General features: G+C 43.4%; 1 protein-coding gene across 2 annotated transcripts in view; it reads left to right on the top strand.

Moving 5' to 3' along the window:
* The window catches only part of CTNNBL1 (catenin beta like 1), a 56,189-nt gene that overhangs the window by 13,818 nt on the left and 25,744 nt on the right, over positions 1 to 16,627 (top strand). For both annotated transcript variants that reach the window (XM_074605240.1, XM_074605239.1), the window contains exons 5-10: positions 3,110 to 3,205; positions 5,526 to 5,619; positions 6,510 to 6,601; positions 9,850 to 9,922; positions 10,200 to 10,258; positions 11,026 to 11,174. In XM_074605240.1, the coding sequence (XP_074461341.1) occupies positions 3,110 to 3,205; positions 5,526 to 5,619; positions 6,510 to 6,601; positions 9,850 to 9,922; positions 10,200 to 10,258; positions 11,026 to 11,174 (563 nt within the window). The remainder of the gene's footprint in view (positions 1 to 3,109; positions 3,206 to 5,525; positions 5,620 to 6,509; positions 6,602 to 9,849; positions 9,923 to 10,199; positions 10,259 to 11,025; positions 11,175 to 16,627) is intronic.

Here is a 16,627-nt window from a genome sequence, read left to right as displayed (position 1 = left end):
TAGGTTAAGCTGAAAAAACGTGTCGTGATTTGAGAGATTGTGGGTCTGTGTCCTGACAAACATTAGTGAATGGAGAGAGCAGTGAAGCCCAGTGGAAAGGGCGCTGGACTTAGACTTGAGACTACAGGAGGCTTTTTGTTTTACTTTTTTATTGATTCGTGACCTTAGGGAAGTAATTTATTCTTTACTTCTTTTCTTTGTGTGAAAAGCAGTAGATAATATTTACCAGCTTTTCTGAAGTGTTTTGAAATACACAATGTTAAAAGGATTGTTAAGTGCTAAATGTTGTGGTCCAAGGCACAGATCTTGGTTTTCTTTTTTATCACTTTCCCTTGTAGTAATGTGCATTAAGAATTCATAATTCTTAATTGTAAGTGGGTGCAGTGATCAGAAGATAAAAACAAAACATAAATATTTTATTGCATACTAGCTTATATTAGAGAGCGCTGCTTACGTGTTTGGGTATTTTGACTTATATCTAGCTGATCGTGGCTGCGGTAGAATGCTGGTTCCTGCAAAGCAGGAACACCACAGCTTTCCTTATCTCTGCTCTGTAATGGAAATTACTCTCAAGTAAATGTTTGTTAACAATTTACTGTTGTACAGTGGGAAACACCTACCATGCATAACGAGTTTCGTGGCTACCATAGTTTCATTACTTATTTTCTTGCCAGGCACCGCAGGCTTTTTGTGTGTACTATGTGCATGGCATTAAAAGCTTATACTGAATTTCTCATTCCCTGGGAAAATGTAAACTATGAGGATTTTGACTGGGATAGCAGAGCTGATTCATGGCTAGAGTGCGCAGGAATACAGCTTGCTTTGTCCTTTCAGCCATGAAAAGCTATGTCCTAGGGTCACTGCTGCTGTCAAGGACTTGTCAGTATTTCCACTGTGAACTCTTTTTAATTGGTTTGCAACTTGCCTGTCAGTTAGTTTACGGGTAGAAATTTGGCCTGCGAATTGCAATTTTGGGAAAAATATATTTCTTATAAAACTGCTGAAGTGTTTTCAGATGCGTTGGAAGCAGGACACAGGCTGTAGTAATGCCTCGCCACTGTGCTGCTGCTGCTTATCTACAGAATAGAAACACTATTAAAGTGAAACCTCTAAACATAAAACTAAATTGATACAGCTCAAGTTTTGTAATGCGTTTTTGTTAAAACAAATGGAAAAAGATTTTAAAAATGAGCTCTTCAAGGACAGAACTAAACAAATGGCTCTTCAGATGTGATTTAAATGTAGTCTTGAGGGACTAATGCAAGGAGACAAAAGCAACGTCCAAGGGGAGCAAATAGTCTGCTGAATGATTCATGCAGTTTTACACAAAACATGTGAATGAAAGATGATCACCAACAAGATTTTGTTAATGAAAGACAGGAAAGCTTCCAGTGAGGTTTTGCTTTTCTATTTCCTAAATTTTATAGGACAACTGATACTCTCACTGGAATCCTCAACAGAAGCTTCCAAGACAGGAGTGCCCTGCAAGATGAACTCCTCTGATTGCTAGAATTCTTTGCTTTGCACCAGAAAAATCTGGCTCAGTTGTCTTTATAGCACCCGGTAGGTAGCAGTAGTCTTCAGTTAGTTCCTCCCTTAGCTCTCCCTTCTGTGGGCTGATCAAACCCCATCAGAATCCCTTCTCTTGACCTACTGGTTTTGCTCTTGCTAATGCAGTGCAGTCTGTGCTTAGCCTTCGTCACTGCAGTGGCACACTGCCGACTCACCTTCAACTTGTCCACCAGAACTTCCAGGTTCTCTTCTGCAACGCTTACCTCTCCAGTCAGCCCCAGCTCATGGGCTTGTTCCCAGGTACAGGATTTTGTGTTTGTTGAACTTGATGGGTTTCCTATTGGCCAGTTCCTCCAGCTTTTGTTAATTAATAGTTGATTCCGTGCAGAATAAATGTAAGGCAGGTTATTTTCTCTTAACTTTTAAAAATTGTACCCTGTTTTTTGACCATGTTTTTACATAAGCACGAGTGACTGTCTCCCCAGTGAGGAGTAACCACCCTTCTCTTTGATTCCTCATGGCAGTTGTAACTAGAAGTGACATCTACCCATCAAGAAAATGTGTAGATATCTTTGACTTGGTTAAGGAGTGCTCTAGAGCACAAAGTAAGTAGCAGTCTTACTGATACACATCTTCTGCATTGCCTAGGCATAGGTTAACTTGGGACAGGGACAGGCAGCTCTCTTACAGTTTTTCCTGAGACTAGGTAAGTCACGACTGAAACCTTGCTAAGAAAAGATAGATGAAAATACTTTTCCTACTGCTGCTTGTGTGTCTGAGCAAATGCACAAATAGGAGAACTGGGAGGCTGGATTGTTAGCCTGTGCATTTTAAAGAGATTCATCACAAAGTTGTTATATAGGACATGCAGAAAACGGCATATCTTGTTCTACCCCAGTGGGACTCGGGCAAGATTGATCAGCGTGTCTGAGAGAATAGGGAAGTGGGTCTAATGAGGTGGAATACGTCTCGTTGTACAAGAGAGCTGTGTAGCAGTCAGGGGAACCATGTGTTATGTAGCCCAGAGTTAATGAGCGAAAATTGGGCTGGCAGAAGCTCTGCTGTTCCTGCGAGGTCCGCGGTTAGAGGAGCATGCTGTCCTAATTGGGCCAGGCAGAAGGGGGTGATCGCTCCTGCTTCCTGCAGTGGCCTTGTTAGGTGCGTGCCGTATCAGGTTAGCAGGGGTAGCACTGAGAGCAGGATGCCCAAATCAGATTATTGTAACTCATTTCTGTTTGCTTGTATTCAATCTTGACAATTCAAGATGGTGACTAGTTATAACAACTCTAGCAATTTTGATTTGAAAAAATAAAATAAGTATCATCAAGAAACAGTAAAATTGCCTGATGCAGTAAGCATGCAATCATACTTGGTTTTATCTTTTGTAATTGTTAGGATTCCCTGATTTTGGTGCTTACGAGGACTGTCTGCTGAAGTAGTCTCTGTGCTCTTGGCTCTGGTGTTCCTGTACCCCACTACTGTAATGTATTAACCACTTGTTTTGGATCCTGTCATGAGCATGCTGGCCTAAGAGCAATCTGCTTTTGATATTAAATGTCTTTGCCTCTGTGTTGGTTTTCCTTAACACCTAGCACATGTTTCCATAGCTGTGGTAGACTTGCTTCAAGAACTGACTGATATAGATACTCTCCATGAGAGTGAAGAAGGAGCTGAAGTCCTCATAGACGCTCTAGTAAGTAGTAAATTCCAAATTATTTCAGTGCCTGAACAACGTCTGCCTTATACAGCACAGCAGCGAATACTCTGAACTGCCGCACTTTCTGCAGCTGTGGTTATCCATGTTGCCAACACCACAATGAAGTTATCCAGGTCAGGGGCCTGCTCTCTTGTAGCTGAATTAGCATTGAGGACCACGATGGGTGTTTGTAGTGCAGTGCCAGAGTTTGGAGAGTAGGTTCTTCTTGCACCTTGTCTACCACTTCTTTTTTTTGGAAGGAACACGCTCATATTGCAAGTTTGTGTAGGCTGGGAGATTTTTTTTGTGCAGGGAGGGAGAGTGAAGTAATATTTGTGACTTGGACAGTATCCTATTGAGAACAGGAGCATGATTTGCATTTTTCTTCCTTCTTGTGGAAAAGGGTGACCTCTGTTCACCCATGAAAAACTGAAGTTTATGGCAGGGCTCAGATTGTTATCTGAAGGACAGCAGGGCCATTATGATCGTTCAGTCTAACCTCTTTCATGGGAGGCCAGTAGTCTTCTACCCAGTAACTCTTGTTTCAACCCCAAATATCTGTGCTTGAACCGTGACATCTGTTGTTACAGTGAGGGTATGCATTTTTCTTACGAAGAAGTAAAAGCACGAAAGTTTTTGTGTAACAGAGCTAATGCATTTTAAGGGTGGAGGAGGGTTTAGAGGTAAGGATCCTTCTTAGCCTAGAGATTAAACAACCCCGGAAAATGATCTACATGCAGTAGGAGATGCATTGCTTAGTCTTAAGTGTTCCCTGCTTGGTAACTCTCTGTGGTGGAATTCGCCTTTTCCTGGTGTTTGCACTAGCTCCTTTGTGCTCCTTGGCTGTGGGAGGAGGATGCTGAACTGAGCAGAAACCCTCCAGAGAACCGATGCCCAGCAAAACTTGAGATTTACATGTGTGTCCTACCTTTGGGCAGCTTCTGCTAGTGAATTGCTGCGTTTGTGAATCGCTGTGGCTGTGTCTTGTTCTGTAACTATTATGTTGAAATCGAAAGATGGGGAATTACAGGTTTTCTTTTGTTTGCTTTGTTTGGCTGCTCTGTTTTCTCTTACAATGCTTCTTGTCCAGTCACTATAACGTTACCTTCCAAAGGTTAATGACAGTGGCCCGGAGCCGAGTTCCTCCAGCTGGCCTCTGGGCTGTTCTTAATTACTCTGCCTTCGTGGAAAGATTGCTGGATGGATGAAGTGGTAGAGAGGAACTGCTTGAGAAGATGTTTTCTATAGAATGTGCAGAGGTAGTAAATCAAGCAAAGTTCTGTTTCTCTTTTCCTTGTCACCAGCCCACCGATAATAGCCAAGTTTTAGATGTTTTATTGTCCCCTTTGAAAGAAACAAGTCAGGCGTATCTTGGGAGAAATGTTTAGATACCTGGTTTTTAGATTATTTTCTTTTTTCTTTTTAAAGGAAAGCAGATATAACATAGAATGTCTGTGAGGATTGTTGCACTACCTTCCATAGCAGCTGATGCTTGTATTTTTTCCATGTGTTCACTGGTCCTAAAGCTAGTTAACAGCGTTTGAATTGGAAATGTTATTTTGTTTAACTTTTCCAAGCTCATGTCCACAATAGCAAGTTAGCCAAAATCAAGCTGAACTCTATCCAATCCCAGCTTTAGAAGCGTACTTGGGTTAGCTTTTTGATTAGGAGGCTCCACCTGCAGATGCGGGTTCCTGCGCCTGCTGTTGATTTGTCTGGCTTTTGTTAGCTTGCTGAAGTCAACTTGGTACATTCCTCTTGCTAGGACTTAAATGCAAAGCTTCATCTGGTGATAATTCAGCTTTTGGATTTGAATCTGTGTGTGTGAGCATTGTTCCTTCAGCTTTTTGCACCTATTAAAGTGGAAGATAATAGCAAAAATACAGGCAGACCAGCAGTAAGCAGCTGCAAGTGGAGCTGCTTGCAGAGCTGACAGCTAGCCCATCCGTGGTGGTTTGTGGTGCCTCGCACTTAAGAATTCTGAGGGATTATAAATCAATCAGGCTGGTTCGGGAAATAAGACTGTGACAAGGTGCATGTTTTCCTCCAGATGTTTTTCTGTTTAATCTGAATCACAAAAGTTGTTTAATTAATTAGGACAAACATAGTGGCAGATTTACTTGGTGATTCTTCTGTTTCCTCTGAGATTTTAGAGCAAGGCTGTTAATGTCTTCTGATCACGTCTGGCAGGATTTTTTCAGTGGGGCTTATTGATTTTTATTATTTATTCCCCCCCCCCCAGTTCTTTCTCCTTAATCTTCCTTTTTTCAGTCGCCTTTCTTATCTTTTTATCTTTCCCATGACCCCGGCGATTTAGGTGGAGGGCCAGGTCGTGGCGTTGCTGGTCCAGAATTTGGAGCGCCTGGATGAAAGCGTGAAGGAGGAAGCTGATGGTGTCCACAACACGCTGGGTAAGTGGCTGTTGTGCAGCCTCTCGCTTCTTCCTATATTTTGTACAAAGAGGGGCGTGGGTTATCCCTCCCCTTCCTTTCCTCCCTACCTTGAACTGCCAACACTGGAGCAGAGAACCTAGTGCAGCTGTTGTTTGAGCACAGCTTTAACTCCCGGTAAAGCCTATCCCCTTGAGCTGGCGTGTGTTGCGTGACCGCTGGTAGGGTGTCTCTTCCCACGGTGGTTACGTAGGGAGGTGCTGGTCCACGGAGGAAACTGTGCACTGCACCAGCAGGAGTGCTCCACTGCCTGTGCGTTTACCGTGTACTTATCTGTGAGCTCTACGTACTCCGCTATGAGAGCTGTTTATGTCTTACCGATATATTTGACTTTCAGGTAGTAAAACATTTGTATTTCATGTAAGTACATCATTACCTCTCTGTTCCCCAGTCTTTGCACAGCGCAGTAACTGCTTTGCCGTGTGTCGCTGTTACTGGCATTTAGACCGTCATCCGCTCCTTTCAGTCTTTTGGGATTGTAATCTCCCAAGGACTGGAAGAATGAGAGAGACTGGAAACACGAGTTTTGGAATTTTTACTGCCGCTGCTGCTGTTAGTTTAGTTTTGTGCAGTGAGAATTGCTGCTGGAGTAAAGGGAAGGTATCTTAGGCTTCTTCCAGCAGGAGCTGGTGTCACACTGAGGATGGACTGTGTGGGCAGTGTAAAAACTGAGAGAGTATCATAGACCTGAGCTTAAGTCTCACTCAAAAAAAAGGTAGTTTTGTGAATAAGATGTAATTTTGAGAAAAGCAGTACAGCCCTAGGAAGGAGCTGGCAAAGCAGTGTTGATACAGGCCTGACCTCAACTGCAGGTGGGGAAAAACTGCCGTTTTCTGTGTCTTTCTTCTCAGCAATCGTTGAGAACATGGCAGAGTTCCGACCCGAGATGTGCACAGAAGCTGCGCAGCAAGGCCTCATGCAGTGGTTGCTCAAGAGGCTGAAGGTGAGCTTGTTTTCCTGTTGTCATTTGGGAGATATCACAATAAAAACTGACAGGTCACTGCTCTGGAAGCTGGTGTGCTTGAGACAGCGTTTGGCACGATATTAAAGGCCCAAGGCTATTTATTATTGGCTCTTCTCATTTGTATAGGTTATCTTTGTGATAAGTTCTAACATTTGTGAATACAGTGAATTCAAAACTTGTCTCAAACTGGGAAGTATATCCCTTTTAACTTACTATAAATTAGCATAATTGAAGGAGTTGGCTTTATGTGTAAGAAGCTCTACACAATGTGATGCAAGCCTGTAAGTAGAAGTACTCTCATTTTCGTAGCGTTTGCCTGGAAGAGTATCTAAGGTTGAGTCTTCGTTAATGCCTGTGTTAATACTTGTTTCATGGGAGTTCTTTTTTGGTAATATGTCCCTGATCCTGCCGTGAGAACTGTGGTCTTTATTGCAGAGTTGGTCCCTTCCCAGCGCTACAGAACGGCACCTGGGCTACAGCCACTGGTGTGGTCGTCCCCAGTAGCCACAATACCACTATGTTTCTAGCTCAAGCATCAGTAGTGCTAGAGCTCTGCCTTCCTTCTACGGACCAGTTAGTATGAATTTAAAACTTTGCTTAAAATAAGCCAGTTCTGTGTGCGTGCGCATTGGAGAAGCCAAGTTAAGGACAAAAAGTTAGAATTCGGGGTTTGTATCCTCTGTGGTTTTAATTTGAATGGACATACTTTTGTCTTGTCTTTCTACTGTAAACATCTGATAGTAGAAAGTGTCTTTTTTCCATTCCTGTTATTCCTGTATGATGGATTTCTGGTCCATGGCTAAGACCTTTAGGAATGTAAAAAGCTGATCAGTGAGCAGGGAAACTAATAAAAAACATTTTATGCTTTTCTTCCTACATCTCTAACACTATTTTGAGTTTCAAGTGATGTCTTTGCTTAACTGCTGCTGGTGGTGGCCTTCTCTTTGAACTCATCTTATTGCCTTTTGAATTCAAAATTACTTTCTGATATTCTTAGCATCCTGTGGCGGTGAGGTACACAGTTTAAGTCTGTCTTGAGTGAAAAGGTGCCTAAACATTCCCTGGAAAATATTGTAGGAAAGGAAATGATAGTTCAGCTCTCCTACAGAGCTAGTGAAGGAAATTTAGCAAACAGATTCTGGCTTTTTCCTAACCCTGTTAGTAAGGCATTAGCACTTCCACACTTAAATGTCTTCGTGGTTAGAAAGCCTCTGAATCACAGAAATACTCTCTCAGATTTGTAAGTGTGCAGATACCCCTCTGTGTCTCCTCGTATACTTGTTAGCAGAAGTAACCTATAATTTCTCACTATAGGTAGTAACATAATTATATTCCTTTTGCTTAAAAACAAAAAATTAAGTTGATTTTATTCCAGGCAGGTGTGTACTAAGTGTAGGTCTGCGGCCTGCCTTGTAATTACTCTGGCAGCTGAAAGGCTTAGAAACTTGGGAAAGCAAAATAATCACAACTTGGATTCCCCTGCCTAGTGCCACAGAAAATGAATGTTAAATGCCCTTGAAGCCCGGTGCTGAATGTGTCTTTCCTTTGCCCTGGCGTGTGTTACCTTTGTCTGGGTTTGGGGATGTGTGATCGGGCAGGGCTTTTTCTTGCTTACACACTGTCGTCGTGGGGAGCCGCAGGCTACTGAAACCCTCGCCCAGGCGCCTTCGCTGTTGGCAGTGCTTGGTCTTGAATCTCTCGCCCTGACAGATGTGTTCAGGATTAAACCAGGATCTCAGCAGCTGGGTAGCGCATTGTGCTGCTGAAGAATGTCTATGGGATGAGTTTTAAAATCGGATGTTGGTAAGGACATCTGGCACACAGCACAGAGTGTGAATTTGTATTTTCCGACTACATTTCAGGTTGTGTAATTGTATTCCGGCTGCCAGAACCACCTCGGAAGGCTCAGATGGACAGTTTAATAGCTCACTTCTCTAAACATAAGCAGGGTTTGATGATACTGTGTACAGCCTTGAGAGAACAGTGTGTTATTTCCTAACGCTTGCCGTAGGACAGCAGTTGGTACACACACTGTGACAAGAGCCCGCAGAGCTGTACAGCACCGAGCGCCTGCCGCCTTCCCCCTCTCCTGCCACTGATTGCTTGGAAGCGTTATGTGGATGCTATAAATACCATCATCTACAGAGTGGTTTGGGATCGTTTGGAATGAAAAGCTTTATAGTCATTGCTTTGTGGCGTTTGGGATCTTCCTGCTTTTCACGATTTTTGCATCGCATTGTGCTTGTGCGTTGTGACCTTTTCTTTGGTAGCAGGTCGGGATAATTGGCCCACGCGTAGCCTTGCGCAGGCAGGTTCACTCACTCAAGCTGCAGGTAGTCCTGCACTTGGGGAAAAAAATTCTGGGTGACAAATGGTATGTTCTAAGCCTAGGTCTTATTGCTTGCTTTCCCACCCCCCCCCCCTTTCAAACAGTGTAATACTAATAGCTGGTAACTAATAATTTTTAAATCTGTTTTGTTTATTTTATGAATTCCTTCGGTACAACAGTTTGCATTATTATCCGATCTGTTAATGCTTAGTCTGTTTCTGTAGATGAAGCAGCTTTGGCATTCTGCAAAGACATTGAATCCAGTTCTGAATCCCACTTCAGGGATTTATTTTTTCTTCAAATTCAGCATTTTGGTTTTGTTATGATTTTTTTATGTTTTTTTTTTTACATAATTTGAGTATGAAGGGAAAGTATGACATGAAAATTATGTGATTGTGCAGGCTAAACCCATCTCTTCTTCTGATTGTGACATTGTGATCCTCATAGAAAGCTCTAGCAGTTAGTATTTAATGTTATTGTGATGTATTTTTTGAAATTCTGCTTTTGGTGACAGGTGCAGACTTTCAGAATAAGGATAAGCCCATGCACTCATATAACAACATGGAAAATTTATTACAGGAGAGAGATTCTGTGTTGCGAACAACTGGAGACGACTCTCAGTTGTTTTGAGCCAACTTGGTCAAACCTACTTAGGTAGGACAGTGTGAAGGATCAGAGCTGAGTGCACGTGTGCATGAGCACACCCCCCCCTCTCTGTCACCCCTGAATCAGAGACAATTATTACTACTTTGTCAGCGAGGCATACTGCAAAATTACCGCTCTTGTATTTTGGTTTAAGTGTTGCTCGTGCATTCGGTGATTTGATTAATGCGTTCTTCAAATCAATGAAACAGAGATCCGTGCCCTAATGAGTCTCTTATTCCTTCTTCACCAACAGGCTAAGATGCCTTTTGATGCCAACAAGCTGTACTGCAGCGAGGTCCTGGCGATTTTGCTCCAGAATAACGATGGTGAGACATGCCTCTGGTATCTATATTCCGTTAGGGTAGGATCCAGGCTTCTTTCAGATCACAACAGCGCTCTTCTGCCTTTGGCTTCCCTTTGCTTGAGCTCTCTCTCCCCTGCGTATACTCTCTCACATACGCATGCGCCCTCTCTGCAGCTTTTGTACTCTGTCAAGCCGTATTGATTTTGTTCGCTGATGTATCAGTGTTAGATGGCTGTAAAATCTGACAGTTAGCTTCATTTTTCTCTCTCTTTTTCCCCCTTCCCCCCACCTCCGTCTAGACAACAGAGAATTGCTTGGGGAGCTGGACGGGATCGATGTGCTGCTTCAGCAGTTATCTGTGAGTAATTCATATACGCCCTCTCTACCGTCAGGAAACTCGCAGGCTGGGGGTGAGGAGGTGGAGCAGATTCTGGGTGTAGCGCTGTCCTAGCAATCCGTAGATATTGAAGCACGGCAGTGCTTTGTATTAGTGGTGGCATAGGCCCTGAATAACTTCCACACAAGTGTATCATCCATGGTAAGCGAGGATAATTTCTGGTTTACAGATGTTAATGTAGAGGTACACGGAAGTTTAAATTATTTTGTTACAATTACACGGCAAGTTGGGGATAGGCAGGGTTAGAATTTGGCCATCTTCAGCATTCTGCACTCCAAGCACTGGGCTGCATTGTGCCTACATTTGAGCCAGCTGAAGGTAATGTGTTCTTAGCTCAGTTCTATTTCTTGAGGCGGTACTGTCAGAAGGTTAGGGTGCTGCAGAGCAGACCCCTCAGGTATGTATTCTGCCCAGGCGTTCTCTGGTAACAACCTTATCCACATACTTTTGTAAATTGTGCACTCGTCGAATTTGCCCTTCCCTTTGGAGGCTCTGTATTGTCTTCCAGCTGCACGTTTGTTGGTATACAGTCAGGACAGTGAAAAGGGCAGCAGAGTTACGAGAGAGAATGCATCAGGGACGTGTGTGAGTGCTGCTCTGGTGACTGCAGCCTTATGCGTGTCAGACGCGGAAGGCTTGTGATGTAAAATATCCATGTATGCTCTAGAATAGTGTGGACCGAATTGAGCCCTCCATTTTGGGGTAATTTTGTTTTCTTTGTCATGCAGGTGTTTAAACGACACAACCCTAGTACAGCAGAAGAACAGGAAATGATGGAGAACCTGTTTGATTCCCTTTGCTCCTGCCTAATGCTCAGTTCCAATCGCGATCGCTTCCTGAAAGGCGAGGGTCTACAGCTGATGAATCTGATGCTTAGGTACCCAGATAACTTTGTGATTTTCTTGCCTGCTTTTGACGTACCAACATACATTCTGGGTAGATATTTGTGTTTTTCCGTTTATAAGATTTCTGTGTTAGCGTATTTGTCTGTTTCTTTTTTTTCCAGCATGTAAGTTGAACATTCTCAGACATTTAAGCTCCACTCTTTCTCTTTAGCTTTGTTTCCTAAGAAATAGGGTTACTACAGTAGCTGCTGGAAAGTTACAGTGCAGATCTGCATGGCAGACACCCAGATGAGAGAATGCTGTAGGTCAGGCTGCTAATCCTCTCAGGATTTAAAACACCCCTATGAGGGCAAGAGAGACCCTTTGGATGGCTCTAGGGAAAACGTTTTTCCTTTTGTTCTGCAGTTCAAGCTTCACTGTGGCACGTATCCTCTAAGCTGTTGAATTTTTGTGGATATTGATACAAAAATTGCTTTTGTGAAATAGGCATAAGTACGCATCTCTTCTTGTGACGTGTTTTGTCACACTGTGAATCTCCACGGCTTCTCTGCTCTCTCTTCACTGTTACTTCCTAGCCTGGTACTGAGTTGTGTCTTCTGAGCTGACTGGCTTCCTCCAGACCTCGGGACTGGGCACAGCGGGGCTCTGTCTGGCTTTCCCTGGTGTGCTGGGCTGCGTGCGGTGGCTGGTTAGCAAACGCCAACAAGCAATGATGTATTCCTGCAGCGCATGGCTGGGTAATGTGCAGCAGCAGGGAACTGAATAAATAACCAAACGTGGATTATTCAAATAGGAACACTGGGTTTTCTTGAGGCTAATTAAAGAAAAGCTCCAAAACTAAGAACGAGAGGGAAGCTTCCCTCTGCCTTGAGTACTAAGCTGCTAAGCGAGCCTTGCAGAACTAATTACTTGGAGTTCTTGTGCCATGTGGGTGGGACCCAGTGTTTGGATTTTTAATAGGTTTTTTGCTCAGTTTTGGACTCTACTGTTTACTGCTCTCTGTACCCAGGACTCCAGCTGGAAAATTATGACAAGAGGCAAATTTCTCCCTGGACGCAATCCCTCCGCCCCCCAGTAGTTGTGAATGGGTTAGGAGGGACTAAGCATGACTTAACTGACAGAAGCAGCTGTGTCTAATGGAAAGAGTTTCCAAGACCTCAGTCTTTCGATGCTTAGAAACCTAAGTTATTCTACAGTCTGAATGGGATTGGTAAAGTGAAAAATGGAAAAAAAAGTAACAACTCACAGAATATTTTCTAGAATCGTATATCACTACTGTCCATAAACATGGACTTTACTGACAGTTAATTTTTTTTTTTTAAACTCTTCTAATCTAGTTCACGTAAGTAGAAAAGTTGAAATTCTTCTTACCTGGCTGTTTGAACAAATAACGTGAGTTGATAGTTGACTAAGTCTTGCCCTTCTGGCCCTTACTTGTCCTACACTGCAAATATCATTTAGGGATAGCTGCACCCAGGTGGACAGAGAGTAAACTTCTTGCTTCTAACGATGTCTTCAGACTAGAGTTGAAAGTGTTAAGCTGCTACTTTTATTGCTGATTCATGTTTTTCTTCTTTTGAAGAGCTGCCAACCACTTTTCTTAGTATTCCACACTCCGTGCGGTTGACGTGTCGTCCGTGCGGTTGACATTCGTACATGCAATTGTCTTTTTTGTCTCAATACTCCTAATGCATGGAACTTCAGGATTCTGACACAGGTAATCACGCATGTAGCCTAAAACGTGGAATCAGTGATACTCAGCACATGCTTAAAGCTATTTCCATGCTTCAGGCTGGCTGGGTCCAAGCCGCAGTGCTGTCCAGATGCTTTTACTTTTGGTAGATGTGCCATCTCCTTATCGGTGTTGTAAGCTTGCTTCTGGTAGGCATGACACGGACGCAACTGTTTGTGTTATTTAAGTAGTTCGCTCAGATCTTCAGAGCTGCAGGAACGCAATGCTTAGCCCTGCTATCTTTTGGCATCTCTTGAAAAGAAAAGCGTCTTTGGTGCTTTGTCAGCAGTAAGAGAATGAATGACATTAGAGTCTGTTACTCTATGGAGAGCATAGGAGATGTTTAAGGAAAGGCACTGCTTTGTGGTGATAAAAATTAGGGAACGGATGCTGGGAGAAGGCGGCTACTTTAGGAGGAGAAGCCTTGGGCCTGCTCAGGTGCTGCCGTGGGAGGTTACTTGCTTTTGCAGATTGTGTGGTAGAAAGCTCTGGACTTAGCGCTTCGATGAGGAAAACAAAGCACGTTTCTGTAGCTTTCAAACCACCAAACAAAGCAAACTGAGAACTGACAGTGCAAGGTTTTGGTGTGTGTTTGCTTGTGGGTTTTTTCACGTATTTTAATACCCAGAGGATATTAAATGACTATTAATTCTGTTAACCTCTGTTATCATTGGGAATTCTCTTGGTGTACGCTTAAAAGCTGTTGCGGGTGCTCAGTTTTTCTTAGTGCTGCTGTGGTAGCCGCAGGCTGGCGTTGTAAATAGGGAGTTAACGTTGATAGTTGTGATCTGGAAAGCTGCATGGGAGTATTACACTTCTGTATCTTCTTGATAGCTTCATGATAAACAACAAAGAATAGAAATGCCATTCAGTTGTGATTGACCATCTCGCCCACAAACAGGACAGAATATTTTTTCTCTCCTGTCGGTGTCCTCTGAAGGCTGGGGGGAGACATCTGTTATTTTTTGTTTTTACTTTGAAGACGGTTAATCATTGTACCATAGGCTGTGCAGATGAAAGGGCAAATAAGCAAAGTTGAAAGTTTATTGACATGATGTGAGATAGATAAGCTGTGTGAGAATAAAGATATCAGGCTTGAATCTCCATTACTGTCTTTGAGAACATAGCATTCTGTATCTCGTGCTGCCCAATACATCTAGCCAAGTTGTTCTGTTAATAATGGTCACGCACACAGATCTGCAGAGAAGTACAGCCTCTTTCAGCTGAGCATTTAACGTGCTCAGGAGATTCCTGTAGACAGTAATGAAAACAGGACTACTTTCTGTTATGCTGGGCTTAAACTGTATGGCCAACAGCCAAAGATGGTGTCGTTTTATGTGAACTTCTACTAGTTTATGGGGAGACAATGGTAACACCTGAAAAAGAACATGATGTGGCTGATGCGCTTTATGCATGTATCCATCGCAAGCCGCGTCCTGGATTTGGTATGGTCTTGGACTTGCAGTGTTGATGGGGACTTGCAGTTGGCCACTGGGAGCGGAGCTTCACCGAGCAGATGTGTGGGAGGTGAGCAGAGGGGTCTGGGAGAAGACCAGGTTGAGAAGGACAGAGCCTGTGCCAGCAGAAATGAAGTAGGCAGTTTTCAAATAGGTTGAGAGCACAGGTATACGTAATTATTTGATTTGCATCTCCGCAGCAATGGTGGCTCGTTTATTTTATGGACTGTATCAAAAATAAGATGGCTTATCAAGGTGGTAGCCACCGGTGGAAAGTTTATAAATGTCACACAGAATTAGATTCAATTTTATTTTATTTTTTTTTTTAGGTCAGGAAGCACTTTTTAGTACACAGTCCCTCAGCCTTACCTTGGTAACCTAAATGCAGTTTACCTTACAAAGCCAAAAGAGAGAAAAACAGGCTTGTAATGTCAGTTCCCCTGCGCACACTGACAGGAAGCTTATTGCTTTTGCTGTAAAATTGTGTTAAGGTTTGGAGGAGATGCAGCCACTCGCTTCCCAGGGGATGTGTCAAGAAGATTCTCTGTTGCGTAGGAAAAATGACGTGCGGCTTTCCCAGTTATTAACGAAGGCGCGTGTGTATGCACATAGACAAATGCAGCAAAGGAAACTTACGGAAACGTGCATCACTTGGGCAACACGGTCTTCTGTTCTGCAGCTATTCTGTGGCTTTTCTTGACCCTCAGAAGAGCATTTGCTCCTGTACAACAAAAACAAGGTGAAAATGGACAACCCTGTATGGCTCCAGAAAGCTTGACTATAGCTATTTCAGGGTATATTGTTTATGATTATTAAAATCCTTTTATGTTTTCTTGTCCTGCTGTTCCTAATGACCCCATGGAAACTTAGACTGTCTCTTTAGTAAATCTTCTGGTTAATTAAACGGAACCATTTTATGCAGCATTTTTCCAAGAAATCTAGTATTCTGCTTTTGCTAGTATTTTGGAAAGCGAGAGATTGTGTTACGCTAGTGTGGAAAGTCCAAATAATGTTAGCACCTCTTCTTTTTGAAATAAGAAATGTACCAAAAGAATTCTCCCAGATGTAAAGGTATTACAAGGAGGAAAACAATGGTTAGCAAATGAAGTTGTAACTCAGAGTTCCCTATGAAGACTGAGGTCACTCCCTATTTGGTGATACTCACGTATGCTTGTCTTTGAATTAGTGTTCAGCTAAAAGTTACCTCAATAAGCACAGATGAGACTAAGATAAACTGCTTGCCCTCCGGCAGAATAAATATTTCAAATAAAATCAACTCTAGACAGTCCAGTCAAGCAGCTATTGATCCCTAAAAGCCTGAACTTAAACCCAATGAATATTCCAGAGATCAGCTCTGTGCAACCTTCCTAAATGCTGATCAATATGCAATTACTTCCCCTGAAAACATTTCTTATATTGTCTGGCCTAAGAAGTACTTTATTTTTAGCTCCCTGTAGAGGGGAGGTGGGGGTGTTGAGCCACCCTCCTGCACTGCTCTTCACAGAACTCGCTGCTGCACCAGATCCCGGCTGCGCGTGGTGCTTTCAACAACCGCTTCATGCCCATCGGGAGCACCAACGACCTCCCTGGGCAAAATAATTTTATTTTTAGGCTGGGGTGTTAATATATGGGGGTTTTTTAGTTTGCGTGTTGGTAGGGGTTCACAAAGTTCCATCTCTAAAGGGAAGGCATTTTCCACAGCTTTCTGGAGCTTGGGCTTCAAGAAGCCCTGGAGGAGAAGACGCTGCTGATGGCGGTGAGGTCCCAGTGGCCAGCTGCTGGGTGGCTCTGGGTGTGCTGGTTGCAGGTGGACAACCTGCTCCTCATGGCTGGGTTTGGCAGCTGTGGGCAAGGGCAACGTGGGTGCTGCCACCTCCACAGGGGGAGAGAGGAGGGGGTTGGACTGCGTCAGTGGTTTGATCTTCATAGATCCTTATTCCAGGTTCACAATAATACCCGAGCACCTTTTGGTAGTGCAGAGCAACCAGTGTGTGTCCGAGGAGAATTGTTCTCTCGTCGTCGCTCCAGGGGAAAAGCACGGCTTGTTTCTGTGGGGATTTATTTTTATATGTGCATGTAACTATATATTTGTTAGAGAACAAATTCTCTTAGAGAAGTGAGCATGGGGGGAGATTGCCATGCGCTTGGGGTGGAAGGTGGTGGGGCTTGTGACTGTCCTGCCCCAGGGGGAACGTCCTCCTGGCCTGGCCTTTGGAGACACTGAGGGCTCTCATTCTTCAGCTCACCTTAGCTCCTGCTGACATTTACCTGGTCTCTTGGTCTTATGGGCTGTATT

The sequence above is a fragment of the Larus michahellis genome, chromosome 12 (genome assembly GCF_964199755.1).
Source record: "Larus michahellis chromosome 12, bLarMic1.1, whole genome shotgun sequence".
Taxonomy (NCBI): domain Eukaryota; kingdom Metazoa; phylum Chordata; class Aves; order Charadriiformes; family Laridae; genus Larus; species Larus michahellis.
Note: the sequence above shows the minus strand (reverse complement) of the source record. Positions and strands in the feature narration are given on the sequence as shown.